This window comes from Hydractinia symbiolongicarpus, chromosome 1 (genome assembly GCF_029227915.1).
Source record: "Hydractinia symbiolongicarpus strain clone_291-10 chromosome 1, HSymV2.1, whole genome shotgun sequence".
NCBI lineage: Eukaryota > Metazoa > Cnidaria > Hydrozoa > Anthoathecata > Hydractiniidae > Hydractinia > Hydractinia symbiolongicarpus.
This window is the reverse complement of record NC_079875.1, coordinates 12,557,981-12,574,199: the sequence shown is the minus strand read 5'-3', so window position 1 is coordinate 12,574,199 and position 16,219 is coordinate 12,557,981. Positions and strand designations below refer to the sequence as shown.

Here is a 16,219-nt window from a genome sequence, read left to right as displayed (position 1 = left end):
AGGAAATTTTTATAGTGATCATTATGTTATAATGATTGTCTTGTCTCAGATTGTCGCAGTTATAGACTTTATGGCCGACTTTATATAATTCCAATTTAAACCCTGCATAATGCTGATAAATAATAGTTTTATTCTTCACTACTGACTTTATATAATTCTCATTTAAACCCTGCATGAAGCTGATTATTTTTCACATACATAAGCCTTGGTGAAGTTGCTGGGAGATCTTTTTATTCAATTGTCATTTTTTACATTGTTATAGGACAATTGGGATGATGATGATGATGGTGAAGAAGGAATAGACAAGACACAAAGTATGTTTTATATATGTGAAATGTCACTAAAATTTTATCTAATGTATTTGCATGTGAGAAAAACGTCATATACACACTTGCTTTATTGAATATATGTCCTGCTTTTTTAAAAAAGTTCTGATTTAGAAATGACAATAGCCGGGAATTTACTGACAAAATTCAAATTTGATTTTATAGCCACACCTTCTAGCCAACCGAAAAAGAAAAAACCCCTTGCAGAAAGAATAAAAGAAAAACAAGAGAAAAGACGGCAGGAACAACTTGCAAGACAAGAGGTAAGGGAACATCTATATATAAGAATTTTGTTTTAAATATAGAGTTCTAATTAAAACTATGGTTTGCATTGGCCAAAAATTGATGACATTACACGCTGTTTCGTTAAATTATGTATAGTCAGTGGGAGTAAAAAAGAACACATTTTAAAAATGAAGGTTTAAAAGAAAAGTTAACAACGTTTTTTTTTTACTCTTAATATGCCAAAAGGTAGTGGAGGCAGATATGATGTGAAAATATTCCTCATCATTCCACATCATCATCCCAGATGTGAAAAATGTGATGTCAGAACACTTGGAAGAAGTTCCAGAGAGTTACTTCCTTTGTTGACTAGCAGATGTTTATTCTTATTTTTCAAACAACAGGATTTTGTATATTTTAAAAGATTCTTGGGTAACACACTCTGCTGCATAAGACACTGTTAAAGGAAAGCAAAAAAAGTTAAAATATGTCTAAACAATTTAAAGAAAAAGAAAAATGCTCTTGGATGTGACGCTCAAGCAGTTCAGTATTATAAAGATCATCATAAAATTCTCTATATTCCATCTTTGTTGTTATTAACAATTCTCTGTAATAATTACATCATTTCTTTCTGCATAATATAAAAGGGCGTAGCACTGGAACTATATTCAGCAGAATAATTAATTATCCACAACGTTTAAGTTTAAATTGTTGGATGGATATTTTTGGTAAAAGATAATAGTATTTAGCTATAAAATCGATAAAAGAGTGCTATAACAGAAAAAATATGGATGTTATAGTCTGAAAATATAACTCTTAGGATCTATTAAAAAATAGCCACCTTAAAATTCAATTATTGCGAAAATCAGTTCTAAGAAAGTCTCCTTTCCCTCCTTTTGATTCATCACCAGATAAATTTCTAAAGCTACTGAAACACAAAGTAAGGTTAATTTCTCAAAACCGTTGAAGAAATATTTTGCTGACCTTATTTTTCATTCTTTTCACAGCAAATGAAACTAGAAGAAGAAGCACAAAAATTACTAACGCCTGAAGAACAGTTAGCCGAACAACTTAAGAACCAAAGGTAAGATTGATAAATGTTGTTTACCTTTTTTTACAAATTTTCTACTATTTCCTCCTCATTGGACGATAGCTCAATGGTTCTCTCTTTTTCAGGGTTTTCTTTAAAATAGCTTTTGTATAATTTCATACTCTGATCCAAGTGGAAAATTAACTAAATGCACATTTTCTTTAAATTTTTAACATTGCCTTTTGATACAACGAAAACTTTTATTTAGATTTCCAAACCGGCTTTAAATAGAGAAGACCGCTTAACTACCGTGGATTCGACTGTTGCCATAAGTTTTGCTTTGTGTGATAGCGCATATTTTCAAATTCGCGTTAATTAAATGCATTTTTGAAAACAACCTTGCTCAACCGCCTTAATTAAATGCCTTTTTCAAAATAACATTATTAAAGTGCATTAAATTCATGACCGTTAATTTAATTTGCGTTAATTTCTTGACTCGTTAATTTCATGGAATAAGGTATAGGTTCAAAACAAAAAAGAAGAGAGTATAGGAATTTTTTAATCATAATTTTTTGAAGTCCGGTTTTGAGAGTTATATGTTATTAGACCTCAAAACATTTCAAAAAGATTTATCTAAATGTTTGTTTTTTCTTTTTTTAACTCAGGTTGTTTTTTCTTTTTTTAACTCAGGTTGTTTGAGCCTAACCAAGATGACTTTATACATTCAAAGTCTGTTAACAGGTTGTGCACTTAATAATGAAAATCAGGAATTGTCAGAAACTTCTAATACTTCGTCCGTCTTTTGGTACCAATCGTGTCAGCTAAATCATGCACAAAAAAATGATATATTTTTATCGACTTTGTTGTGACGTATGAATTTCCGTGGATTTTCCATGACTAGTTTCTAAAATGTCATCAAAATGTCTACCTATTATCCTCAATAGAGCTATATCATGATTACCTTGTTGTTGTAGGTGCAAGATAATTATGTTTTTCCTAGCCCTGTCCAGGATTTGAACCTGGATCTCCCATGTGTCGTAGCCATTAGACCAACTGAGCATACAAAACTTTACAGGTGCAAAGTATATACACTAAGGAATTTACAGCATAGCCTAACTAACTAAACTTTTTTTGAGGATGTCAAAATTCAATTTTTTAATTTTTCTGATGCCTTAAATCTGAAATTGAATTCAAATTGACAGAGAATGAGAAAGCTGGTAGGGCCACATCTTTTCCTCTTAAATAGCCCTGAAATTTATAATGCTTGCTTGTTTCGGTGATCAAGTTATTCACTCAAAACACCAGAAAAGAAATGGGTTCCCTAAAATTGACCACATGACCAAAGAACAAATTGAAATCACCAAAATGTGTCTCAGTTTGTACTCTGTTCACATAAAAAATACTGTTACAATATGTTTGACACAAAATTAGTCACGGGATACAAAACGTTTCTTATCAGGAATTATATAATAATTATAGAATATATAATATAGCTCAACATTTTGCATTCCTTTTCAATCAAGTTATGAGCCCTATACAATTACTGTAACGTATTTCCTTGTTACATACCAAGCCTTGTGTATTTGAAAATATCAGAATATGAGAATATCAGGATAAAGTTTAGCTTGGTCTAACAGTAGGCTTTACATTCGTTTTTTCTGCGTATAAACATACATATCGGTGTATTTGCTCTTTTGAATTTAGCACAGTATTGCAGGACAATTGATATTTTTGTTTCAGGCTACAGGAAGAATCTGATTTAGAATTAGCAAAAGAAGCATTTGGTAAGTTGCAATTCATGTAAAACTTTAGATGCTCAACTCAAACATATGTGACAAAGATACCATGATTACTCGCTATTTTTAGACTATTTTGCTCTCCATAATGATGTTCTCTCTTAACTATTCTTGATTCAATTGATTGTTGTCTTGTTGTAATGTGATCTGATGTGACGTCTTTAGGCTGTACAATGTTTTGCTATGTTGCTAAATTTTAAACATTTCCCTGCCCTCCTTCATCTGGCCGCAATCAAGTAAATTTCCGTTCAGTTTTGAACATTTGTTTCGGCTAAAACAAGTCAGAAATCACCTAAAAGGCATTGAAAATTAATGAATGCACTCGTGTATTAGACCAGTTGTTGTTTACTTTATCTGTTTCGTTGACCCGCTGTTGTAATCCACTGAGCTATCAATTTTTGTTTTTTTCTTTCCAGGTGTATTTATAATTGTTGTTTAAATCGGGGATTTTCTTTTATCTTGAATGTGTACGAATAAGGCGGCCGTGTACCATTATAATCGGTTAGGAAACGGCAAATAATGATGAATCTCGTTATTATCTAGAATAACGCCCTGATTATATGATTGATATCTTTTTAGGTGTCGCAGATGTGTTACCGGGACAAAAGACATTTGAAAATTTTAACCCTACGAGTAAAGAAGAATTTAATGAACTCTCTACAATGATCAGTCAAAAACTTACGGCACACGAAGTAAAATAAATTCATGTCATCTTCACCTAGTTTATTTCCGCTTTTTTCCCATTTTTTTGCTTCGTCGTTGCATAAACTTTTTTTTGCATTTCTTATTTAGAACAAATCTGAATATACGACATTTCTAGAAAATCTATTTCGCGACTGTTGCGCCGGAGGTGAGATTGCATTTATTTATTCATTGTATTTTCATCATTCGTGATCGTTGTTGTTTTATTGGAAAGGCTACTGGAATAATTGGACAATCCGGACCATAAACAACGATTTCCAATTAATTTAAATTTTTAAAACTATCAGCCATGTGGATGGGGATCGGTAAGATTCGCAAACTGTCAACATCATTGGAGAAAGCATGGTGTCCTGGGAGGCTAGTCCCCTTTTGGAAAACTTCAGCCCCCTTTAGTCTAATGTGTGCTCCCCTTTTCTTGGACTAAGATAATTATCCCTATACAACACTGTTTTGTCATTCATTGCCAACTACCCTGCTTACTGCACTATCCTTCGATTCGGTCGCTCCTCTGGACTTGAAAAATATCCAAATTTAAAATGTGAAAGTAAAATCTAAAATTCAAAAAATTCTACTCAACTCAAACATTTCTAAACATGTTAGTGTATATTACATTCTGGGGAAAAATTATACTTAGGGTAACATTACTTGAGGAATAGAAAACTGGGTAATATTCTGCACACGAAAAAGTTGTTAAGAAAAAAATCTCCATCTTGACTTGTAGCCACATGGAGATTTGTCCCCCATAGTTTCTTGCCCACATAGCCTAAGAAAAAGGCCACACAAAAATTAATTTTTCAAATATGTTTGCTTCTTAGCTACTTAGTCTCTGATAGTGGTACATAATAAATCTATAAATTTTTGGTATGCTTTATTGGTAAATAGCTAGCTTTTCCCACATTTGAATTATCAGGATCAGGAAAAAGTCTTGAAATAACTGTGAACAAGCATTCACCTACTAATTCATATGAACCTGAATGATTAATACCCGGTTAAGCTTTAATAACCAGTTAAGCTCTATGCATGGCATTTGCAGTTGTTGACAGTGCGAAAATATATTATTTTTTTTATTTAGTGAATGCCGAAGACATCAAAAGAATATCGAACAGCTTAACCGTACTGGCTAATGAGAAACAAAAATTATCGAAAGTAAGTGTGCTTCCTGATAAGTTTTCAGACAGACAGACAGACGAAAGACACAGACAGTTACTTTAAATTTACTTTCCATGAGGTACCTTATTGATAAAACAGACTGGTAATAACTGGTTTAATTTTGTGGGTAAATTTTACTTTTCACTTGCCCACTATTTGAAATAGCTATGGATAATAAACATTCATAAATGCAAAGGAATTCGACAAATTCTGCTTTGTATATAAATATTTTTATAAATATTTACTAACATGGACACTGAAAATAAAAGCCTCCATATATTCTAATTTTCAAACATTTTGATTCTTAATGCATTGAAGAAAGACAAGCAAACACGAAAAGAATTTGTGGCAAAAAATAACTGATCTAAGATTTAATAACTTTTTACTGTCTTTTTTTGTATATATTTTCCGCAGTATATCTTTTGCGTTTCTATTTTTTTTTTAATAGTTTTTGTTGTGCTTTAGGGTGGTAAGGCTGGCAAGAAAAAAGCAGCTGGAAAAAAGACGTTATCTACTGGGAAGGCTGTTCGCAATGATATGGATTTTGAAGACGATTATTATGATGAGTACGAAGACTTCATGTAAAATTAGATGCGAATTAGAAATTAATTTATACCCTGTACTGTTTTCTTTTCTTAGCTTTGTGCGCTTGCCTTTCTACTCTCCCACCACCAACGCTGTTGTACTGGTTGCATCCTTTGCAAGTCGGGTTTTTAGGGCCTAGGGGCTCTGAAAAACCGGTGTAGGGGTGAGGCTAATAAGACTCTCTCCACCACTCCTCACCCCGCCCCCTTACCACCCCCTCCCTCCTTACCAACTCCTCCCCCTTACCACCAGGGTTCATTCACCTTTTATAGTCTATAAAAAGGTGAATCAACCCGCCGTGGTTTTAATTTGTTGTAAGAGCTCTGGGGACGAGAATACGCAGAACCATCATCGATTAGAGTATCCATAGGAATTTGGAGGCTATTCGAAGATTGCAATAGTAAAAAACAATAACTATTGGAAGCTTCTTTTCATTGTTGTTAATTCCTGGAATCGCTCAACCTCGTTCCTAGGGCAACTCCGTATTAACAGCTCAGGGACAACAAGACCCTGGGTACGAGATTAGGAATCGCTAATATGAGATCTAGAGTTGGACCAAAAATACACAATTTTTACTAGATTGTTTTTTATTTATTTAGTATTTGCGTCAACCGGGTGAGACTCGAGCTCACGTTTGACAGTGTCAAGTTCTACCCACTAAACAATCGGTATTCAATCATACATTAACCATTGGCATAAACATTATTTACACGGATATACAGCATAAAAATAATTATATTAAATAAAAATAACATTAATAATAATAATATAAAATTTATTGTGAAAAATTATTTTAAAAAAATATGTCGTAGGTAAAATCCTGGTCTGGTGTTTACCGAATGAATTTTTGACTTTTACCCTAAACGAAATAAAAAATATATAATTCAGTCATGTCATTAATTTCTAATTGGTGAAAATGTTCACTTTTTCTGTGTTAGTATTGACACAGAACACAAGCCTGCTACATATTAGAATGCGAAATAGACGCACTGGGAACGAGATTGGGAAGGAGACTAATCTGGCATTCACGGGTTGGAATGAATCCTGGGAATGAGTTTGAGTTCTCACAGTAATAAACCATAAATAAATAAGTAAATAAGATTGGCTTACTCGACATCTTTAGCAGTCTTGACTATCTTAGATGAATCTTTATATTTTAATTGTTGTTTTTTCAACTGCTCAGCAACTTCTTTCTCAGTTTCTGTAGCACGAGTTTTCTAAAAGCAAAAAGTAAAAATTCTTAGGATGTAAATAATACTGAATTAATGAAAAAATAAAATACAAATTTCAAGCTGTAAAGACTTTTTAGGCGTTTGCTGTTAGGCACATTAAGCAAAAACCCTGGGTACGAAGGTGTTTAAGCTTTAACCACAAATAAAAGAAAAACTTTTTCGTCTAGAACTAATCGAAATTTAGGATGAAAAAAGGTCAGTACCTTTCCCGAAGCTCCAACATGTTATAACTTCTATATGAGAAAGATAGAATAAGAGAGTTCTATAAATTTTTGTTAATGGTTAAGCAAGGTAAAGTTAAATTTTCTTTACAGTCTCGACGTCCTTAATACTTCTTTAAAAACTTCAAGCTAAGCCTCGGTACGTCATAAAAATATTCCTTATAAAATAAGTGATTACAGCACCCCAAAACAATAAATGTTCAGATTTTAAATTTTGACTCGTTTATTAACTTAGTATTTTGCCTACAAAGACAAATATTCTTCCAAAAAAAAGTGGTTACTTACCTTGAGTCAGGCTCAGCATAACCTTTCGCTGTGGTAAGTCTCATATCCAAATGCATAACATCGGGTTGAGGCTGAAGTAAAAGCTGAACAATGACCGGACGATTTGTTCGTGGGACAAGCATTAATGCAATTCTATAGTAGAAAAAGTAATCGGAGGGGACAATAACTAATCATCCAGATAGAGTCCCTCATACCATTCCGGTATAAACTTTCTAGATATTACATAGTTTTGCATCTGAGAACACTCTAAGGCAGTCCAGTACTTTTTCATAACGAAGAGGTGTTGGAGAAACAACATCAACTAGTTATAAGCCCGTGAATAAAATACGTTAAAATTCATCCGTTGTGGAACTTCACGGAAATCCCTCATTTTTCCTCTCTCCTTCCTCAAGTCTTTCATTCCTCAATCGTTGTATAAATGCTTGATCATCTGAATATTATTGTCACCCAGGTCTTGAAGGGCGTAGTTGAAGGCGTTTCGACCATCACGCGCTTTCATGAGCAAGTTTGCGCCCTTTTGTAGCAACATTTTTACAGCGTTGTTACTGCGAATTTCCACAGCCTCAAAACAAAATCCGACATTTTCGAATAATTGAAACACAATCTTTGTCAAAATACTACGTGGCAGGAATATAGTTAAACAGGTACATCAAATCTTAACAATGCAATATATTTGATATATTAAAAACACATTGGTTGAACACTTGCGGGAATAAACTTTGCAAAACTAGCGATATACGTCTGTCTGAAACCTACACAAATTCGCGTGTCGCTTTTAGCGGTTACCATATTTGGCTCATGGACTGACAGCACACGGAGAGCACTAAAATATAAATAGTCTCTTGTCTATGTAAGCTGTACGGACGGTTAAAAATCTTCCACTATCCTTTTTCCAGTGCGTGCCTAATTTAATACCTTATACAGAGGTGTTTTTCCATCTTTGCCTCTTCCATTCAAACTTATACCAGGTACTTCCAACAGCTGACCTACAACCAAAATAAAAAAGCAGGTTATAGATATTTCATTGTTACACGAAGGGTGAAGTGATAATGGATATTAACTTCGCCCCCATGGCTTTTTCCGTATAACAATCTCGAAACACGAGATAAAAAATTTTCTTGTTGGTAGAAAGCCCTTTGGACAATGTTAAACACTTAAAAAAATCAAGCTCTGAGTGATATAAAACAGTTTATAGCGGGCGTTAAAAAAACTTTTGAAACTTTTTCTTTCCTTTTGCCAAAATACTCACCGTCTTTCTGTCTGTGACCCAAAATAGTTGTAGCGACATCAAGTAAATTATAGTACTTTAACGGTTAGCTTATTATTTCACATAATATCTACATCATCATCAATAAGAACTATCAATGATATTAGAAACTGGTGCAGTATTGACCATATCTTTTTTTATTAAGATATCCTTGATGGTGAAATTTAACAACTGCATTATGTTTTAAATTAACGCATCTATAAAAGTGGTGTTTAATAAAGGGCGGAAATAATAAAGGGGCGTTTCCCAGAAAGTAATCATAAAAAGCGGAAGCCGTTTTTTCTAAGCATTACAGCAATTTAGCGTCGTACGGCAAACTAGCGTCGTCCAGCATACTGTTTGTCATACGGCAAAGCTTCTACGTTTAAATTACCTTCCTCTATGATCTCGTTTGTTGATTTTACCATGAATACGTTTGTCTGCTAAATATTTTTCTACTTTCTTCAATTTACCTTTCCACACATACCTTGAAAAATAAAAACAAAAAAAGATGATATGCGAGACTAATAAGACTTAATCAACCATACCTACCAAAGCCTGCTAATAAAGTTTTACTCAGGCATGTATCGAACTTGAATCTGTAGCATTATTTTTACATTTTGCTTGTTTTATGATCACAACTTACGTAAAGAGAGCTCCATTAGCAGCAGATAAAGTTATGGATACTGCAAACTGTCATAAAGCCTTCTTTTAGCAGCAGTCTTTAGTTCTCTTGACCTTGTATCAGGTCTTAATGTATCAAAATCAATCCAAAAGGAGGCAACACTGAATGGTAAACCAGGAGATATTGGTGGTGCTGTCAGTGGAGGAGTGGGAGTCGGCTGTGTTGCTTTCTTCGGTGGCACCCATTTTGGTTCTGGTTTTGGTGGTGGCGGAAAACATTGTTCTGGAAGAAGCCCCTGACACTCCTCATCTATGATCATGGATTGAACAACGCCACTAAGTGGTGAAACGCTACGTGATCTCCATCGTGGAATGGAAGATTTTTACTGGACTGTAAACTGAACGATTACTTGGCGAAGGAGAATGAATAGATGCAACTTCATTACAACTGCACGTAGATCTATTCAGCTTTCTCAGTCTCTCTTATTCCTTTCGCGAAATATTTTTATACTATTTTAGGTTGATGTAATTTTGTTTATATGCACTTATTTCTCTGAACCTTTGAGTATTGAAAATTATTATGACTCTTCTTCCTCAAACTCCTATGTATTTATGCTTACTGATTTAGAGAAAGAGTGTCTGAGACAAAAAAATATATGCTTAATATATTCATTCAACTTGGGTGTAAATAACAGATTCAGCACGCATTGTCACTTAAGTGCCTGCTAGAAAACATTCCTAAACCTTACGAGCTTATTCAGGCAAATCTTTTTTCGCATGTTCATTCAAGTTGCATTAATGCATCAATAACATACAACACATAACATACAATACAGTAATCTTTGTTTTCCATTTGGAACAAAACTTACATCTGGTTACAACCTTGTTCCCAGCGCCTGTTCTTTTTTTATATCGGGACGAAGAATCGCCGTCACGGGGTACCAGAAAACATACAAGATGCCCTTGGGATGAGGTTGACCTGCTTCCTCATTTAATATAGCGTGTTTCTTTCATCTTTAGCAGCACACAGGAATTCGATCGCTTGATTATTAATTCTTTTTGTTTCGAAAACAAACAAACAAACCAACAAGAAAACAAACAAACAAATAAACAAAAGACTTACCTCTTCTGCATTTCTTTTATTTAAACGTTTTAACACAGCTCTTTTTTCCTTTCTTATCTTCTCAGCCTCTCCCATTTTTCTCTGTACCCAATCTTTGTCCTTTTTTGGTTTTACTCTCTCTTCATTGCTGAGCTTCTTTATCTTGTTCTTCAATTTTGCACCAATGAAGATTTCTTTATTTCTGCGGTGGCAACCGCATTCTCCCTGTCGTAGTTATTGCTTTCCTGTGCATACCTTTCATTGGGATCAGAAGAATCTCTTGAAGAACCCATATATAATTGGGTCACCGAGACATCATCACCTTCGCTCTCACTGTCATCCTTATGCCTATTTTTGTCAACTTCATCATCGTCATCATCACCATCATCAATCAACTCATTTTCTGCATCTAACTCTTGTCCGTCTACATAATCTACATTCCGGATTACTCTGTTTCGAACTAACACTTGTGAGTCTTCTGAGAAGGCGTAAACGGAGTTATCTTCCCTTACAACAGTAGCGCAGTCTGCATGCGATGTATTTTCATCCATGATTTCCACTAGAGTTGCTTTAATATCATCTTTCGGTATATCGCTGCAACTTGAAGCACTTGATCGATCTTCTAAACTGTATGTCGCAGATGCACGAGAAAATGATCTTGAATAATTGTTCTTCCTCCTTCAAGTTTTCTTTTTTGAAAACAAAGCGGCTATTGCTTTACCAAACGCCATTTGTTAAATGTTTTTCCAATTTATTTTATAAACAATATCATAAAACACAACAGATAATTTTTATTTTTTTACTTATGTCAAAATCGTCTCAAATGTAGAAAGAGTTTAAAACACTCTAATATGAAAATTTAAAAGATGGCGCAATTGCGTCATGGTAACCGCGCATTAAACCTGCATTCCATTGGTTGCGCAGCAAAGGCAAAAAAACTATTTAGTTTTTCTACAGTCAATAAAAAACAGTTCCATAAAAGACTTGATGAAACCTTATGAAACTTTTCACTATAGCCAAGGGTTTTACCTTCTGTATGTTCTTCAAAATACTAGTTGAAACATTCTGCAATCCCGAACTTAGTTTTTGTCGCAAAAGTCCGATATTTGAAAGGCTATTTCACGAAACGACCGAACAAAATCAACTGGTCAAAACTCTGCAGCATGTAGGCTGCGAAAGCTTTTCTCTTAGAGATGTGTAGATCAGGGAAATGCTACTTCTGCCAAACCTGCCTTATGGATCAATCAACACGAACGGTGGCCTGCTAAAATTCAAAAATTTTAAAAACGGGACATGCTGAGAACAGAAAAAACGAACATAGTTTTTGTTGCAAAGGTCGATTTTTAAAAGGTTATTTTACGAAATAACAGAACAAAATGAACTTGCCAAATATTAGCAATCAGCAGGCTGTAAAAGTGTTTTGGACGATGTGTAATACGGATCAATCATTGCATTACGGATCAATCAACGCAACGGCCCGCTGAAGTGTAAGATTTCAGTAACGTCATGCACGGGATCTTACAAATTTTCTAACAACGAAAGAGAAAAAAATGCGTAAAAGTTATCAAGAATGTAGAACGGTGACCGTGAAAATTACTCTCTCGGGACTATGATATTTTGCAGATCTAAAATATGCCTTACATTTTTTAATCGGTAAAAACAATACATATCTTATTTTTATGGTAACTATATTCATAAAGTTATTAAAAATTTTAGTTGCACATGAAGTGATAGCAGAGAGATATTTGTTTTGCTTTCTTCTTCGTCCTGGTCCTGTTAATGACAACTGAATTTTTATTGCGTATCTCGCCTGAAAGCTGCTTTGTTTTTATGATGAAATCTGTGCTTTCACGACCCTGCAACAGTTTTATTTTTTTCATTTTTTGCTTCACTAACTGGAATATTTAATGAAGAACAACACCTGAGTATAGTTGCCACGAGAAATGACGTCAATTTGACGTTTCTTTTTCAAACCCACCCACCAACAACAGAAACGTCAATGCATGTCAACTGAAAAAAACATATATTTTTGCGGTTCTGAAAGTTACAGACGCAAAATCATTCACTAGCCGTTTCTTTCGCCTTGTTGTTTGCTTCTTTTTTGAATCCTTCTCTGATTTGTTTTATTAGCCAGTTTTTAAAGCTCAATTTCACCTTTAGTTTTGTGGCTGTTCTTTTAAAACTAAATACAGGACCATTTCATTTTACTCACACAACCCAATGGGACACATTTTAGTTTTTTATTTATATCTTTAAAAAGCATGACGCACGCCCAAGCATATCCTAGCCGGATTTTTAATTTCTCATTGCTTACAAAAAACATCTACACATTTTTTTTTTAAAAGAATCATTTCTGGGTTTAGCATAGAGCTTGACGCTGATTTTTTACCTTTAAAATGGTTTTCAAAGATCATGAGAGCTATTTTTTTATTGGTAACCTTTGTGGGAAATTTTAAAATTTAGAATATAGATGTTATTCTCGAACTAAACTAAATACTCAAATATTTAAATGACTTGTTTTTACTAATATGGGCACATAATTTTAGGGTATTATGGATTCTCGAACATTGGAAGGTTAACTTTTATGTTGTTCTTGTCAATCGGATGCACAGATTCATTTGTTAATCTATCATCCACAAACCCATATATTGTTCATTCTACTTATCTTGACATGCCTTTTCTATATTACTTTTACTATCGCAGTCAAAACCGTGCAGAAGAAGGCTTGCCAAACAGGAAAAAGTGAGGTTATTGAATCCCTTGCTAAAAAGTATAAAATTGATTGGGTTATCGAAAAAAAGGACGAAAATACGAGTACTTGAGCGAGAAACTGGTCCAATAGATAAAGAAATATTTGGACAGACCAGAAATGACTTACATAAGCCCTGGCAAAAAGGACAATGTTTATATTGGGAAAATTGATGGGATGTCTCAATATATGCAAAAACAATACTTGTTGTGGACACTTAGAGACGCACATGACATTTTAAACAGAAGTGAAATTCTTGGGCTTTCAAACAACGGCGACAGCTTCCCAGAAAGCTTTGACAAAAACTTTCATTTGGCAGGCTCTATAATTTTTTCAAAGCTCACAAGAAGTATATATGGAATAAAAACATTCCTGAATCGTCGAGCTTGTGCGAAGTGCGCGAGAATGCTTGTTTGCTCGCGAAAGGCATAAACAAAAGCTTAAAGCTAAAGCTTTCTACTAACCCACACGATTTAGTTGTGTTAGGTATTCATGCCGTAGAGAAACTTCCTGTATGAATAATGATTGTATTGAATGTGGTGTTTCTAAATGACAAAAAAATGTCAATAATGAAACGGAATGCAATGACACATCCTCTGACGACAGAGGTGAAGAATCAGTGGAAAAAGGTGTGACCTTTATCGATGGGGAAAGGATGAAAGGACTCAAAAATCAGGCATGGGAAACATGGCGTGAGGTCATTAAAGATCTTAAATCTCATATGCATCGAAAGAGGAAACAGGTAGATAGAAGTATTTCGCTTCATTGTGCTTAGAATGTAGATTTGGAGTTTTTTTCTTACTTTTTGCCTCTTAGGTTGAATACTACAATAACTTAAAACATGGTTTGAAAACAGGTGACTACATGCTTCAGGTAGACTACAATGAGGGATATCATTACACACTCCAAATATATTGCATATTCTTGGTGTTTCGAAATATATTGGACCAGGCTGAAAAGGATCCTGTGGGTAATGTAGCTGTTGTGCATAGTCCCATGTGTAATGAGCTGTTCCATTAAACGAACATGACTCATTTAATGCATTAGGATCATATTGTGGATACGTTTTAAATCTTCCACTGCCTGACGACATTGCTGCTTATAATAATCAAGCTCTTCTTGTGCTTTTTTCAGGTGGTCAATTTGCTCCCTAAGAAGATTTGATTTTTCCTGTTCGGATTTATCAATGCTGCGAAAAAATGACATTATTATTTGATTGACAAGTCACACATATATCCGTTAGTGGTTTGGCAACTACCACCCATGGGTTGAGCTCATTCCACAACACTGTAAACTGACTGTAGCTTACATATGGAATAACAGATTTTATACAACTTTCTCTGTAGTAGTGCCATATATTTGTTTTGTATCTGATGATGGAATTAATGAAATTGATTCATCCCTGCAACCTGGTATCCGACCAGGCAATAAAACAGCATGCTATTCTGCATAATTTTCAATAAACCCTTTTACATGGCAATTTGTTTCGTATGTATGGGCATTAGATGGGAGCCTTTTGTTATTACCATGTTTTCTTGGTTTTGCACCCTCCTCATCAAAATGTTTGCATAAACGAGCAAAAGTTTGCAAGGATATATCTAGTAAGAAAAGGAAAGTCTTTCTGCAAATTTTACGCCTATACATAAAGAAATTTATATGTCCTGAACTTGTAGATAAAAATTTGGGTAGCCTAGAAATTTGTAATAAATTAATACAAAAATGTCTTTTTCTCCCTTGACAACTCAGCCACAGAATTTTTTAAAAAACTCTACCTCTTCTGTAGTGAAATGCCTAATACAATTAGTACTAGTACTTCCCAGGTTACACCCACACCCCTTCGCTAAAAAATCACTTATTGTACTTAACTCTGCGGCCTCCATATGTTCCTCCTTTTCATAAATAATAGCTGGTCTTTTTAATGAAAGAGCCATATTGGTTACAAAGTTGCAAGCACTTAAATTTCCGTAGCAGATGTCTGTGCGACACGTGATATCGCAGTTGGTAGGCACCATGTGACATACGCATTATGTTTTAACCCCCTAAGACGAAAGTCCGTTTTTTTACCGGCCCTTTTTCGGGAACCGTTCAGCCATTGGTCAAAGTAATCGAAATAATACTGCAGCATTCTAATTTACCCCACCAAACTTTTGTTTCTTTGCAACAAGACACGAAAATGGCTGGAATTTGTAGTCAAAACACAGGGTATAAAAAATACAGTCTTGTTTTTTTTTGAGTGCGACAATTCAACGGCAATTGTTAAGACGGCTTATTTGGAAAAATTGGAGGACGATATTGCGGAAGGGAAACGGTGTAGATACAGACACCGAAGCGACATGTACATGATCGAAATTTTAGCAATTAAAGGTAAGTTCTACTCCCCGAAGACTTGCCAGTTTTTTATATTTGACGGCCTGAATATAAAAAGTTCTGGGGACGAGGTTGACAGTTTTTTTTCTTCACAGTTAATTAAAGATAAGAATATGCATATAGACCTTTTGAATACTTATTTTCCACAGTAAGCCATTTTTAGCTCTAACAACTGCATGACAGGCAGAAAGATGCAGGAGCTTGCTGAAGAAAGGCATTTTTCAGTCTATTTCTTTATACGGAAACATGCTTGAAGCTTTAAATATTACTGGGTGGAGATGGATAACTTCTGATTTATATATCATTTTAAGTTTTAAAATAAGTGAAAAACTTAGCTAAACTGGTAAAGAAGTGTATTTTGGTTTGAAATCTTTAACTATATTTTTTTGTAAACAGAGAACTATATTGCTTGTAAGTTTTTAGTGAATATATAAATAAAATGTTAAAAATAAATACATTTAGTTAGCTACCTATATTGTTTTCCGTTTCTCTGCCCAACCACCTGACTCAATGGCAATTCAGAAAAGAGAGAAAATCCCCACGCTACCACGTGAAAAACACCTCAGTGAAGAATATCTAATTT

At 34.3% G+C, this 16,219-nt stretch overlaps 1 protein-coding gene across 2 annotated transcripts in view; it reads left to right on the top strand.

Annotated features, from left to right (window-relative positions):
• Positions 1-5,840, top strand: part of LOC130640001 (eukaryotic translation initiation factor 3 subunit J-like) — a 35,566-nt gene extending 29,726 nt beyond the window's left edge. For both annotated transcript variants that reach the window (XM_057447119.1, XM_057447118.1), the window contains exons 3-10: positions 263-314; positions 492-589; positions 1,556-1,632; positions 3,319-3,362; positions 3,954-4,066; positions 4,167-4,224; positions 5,149-5,222; positions 5,691-5,840. In XM_057447119.1, coding sequence (XP_057303102.1) covers positions 263-314; positions 492-589; positions 1,556-1,632; positions 3,319-3,362; positions 3,954-4,066; positions 4,167-4,224; positions 5,149-5,222; positions 5,691-5,810 — 636 coding nt within the window. In that variant the 3' untranslated portion in view covers positions 5,811-5,840. The remainder of the gene's footprint in view (positions 1-262; positions 315-491; positions 590-1,555; positions 1,633-3,318; positions 3,363-3,953; positions 4,067-4,166; positions 4,225-5,148; positions 5,223-5,690) is intronic.
• The last annotated feature ends 10,379 nt before the right edge of the window (positions 5,841-16,219 follow it).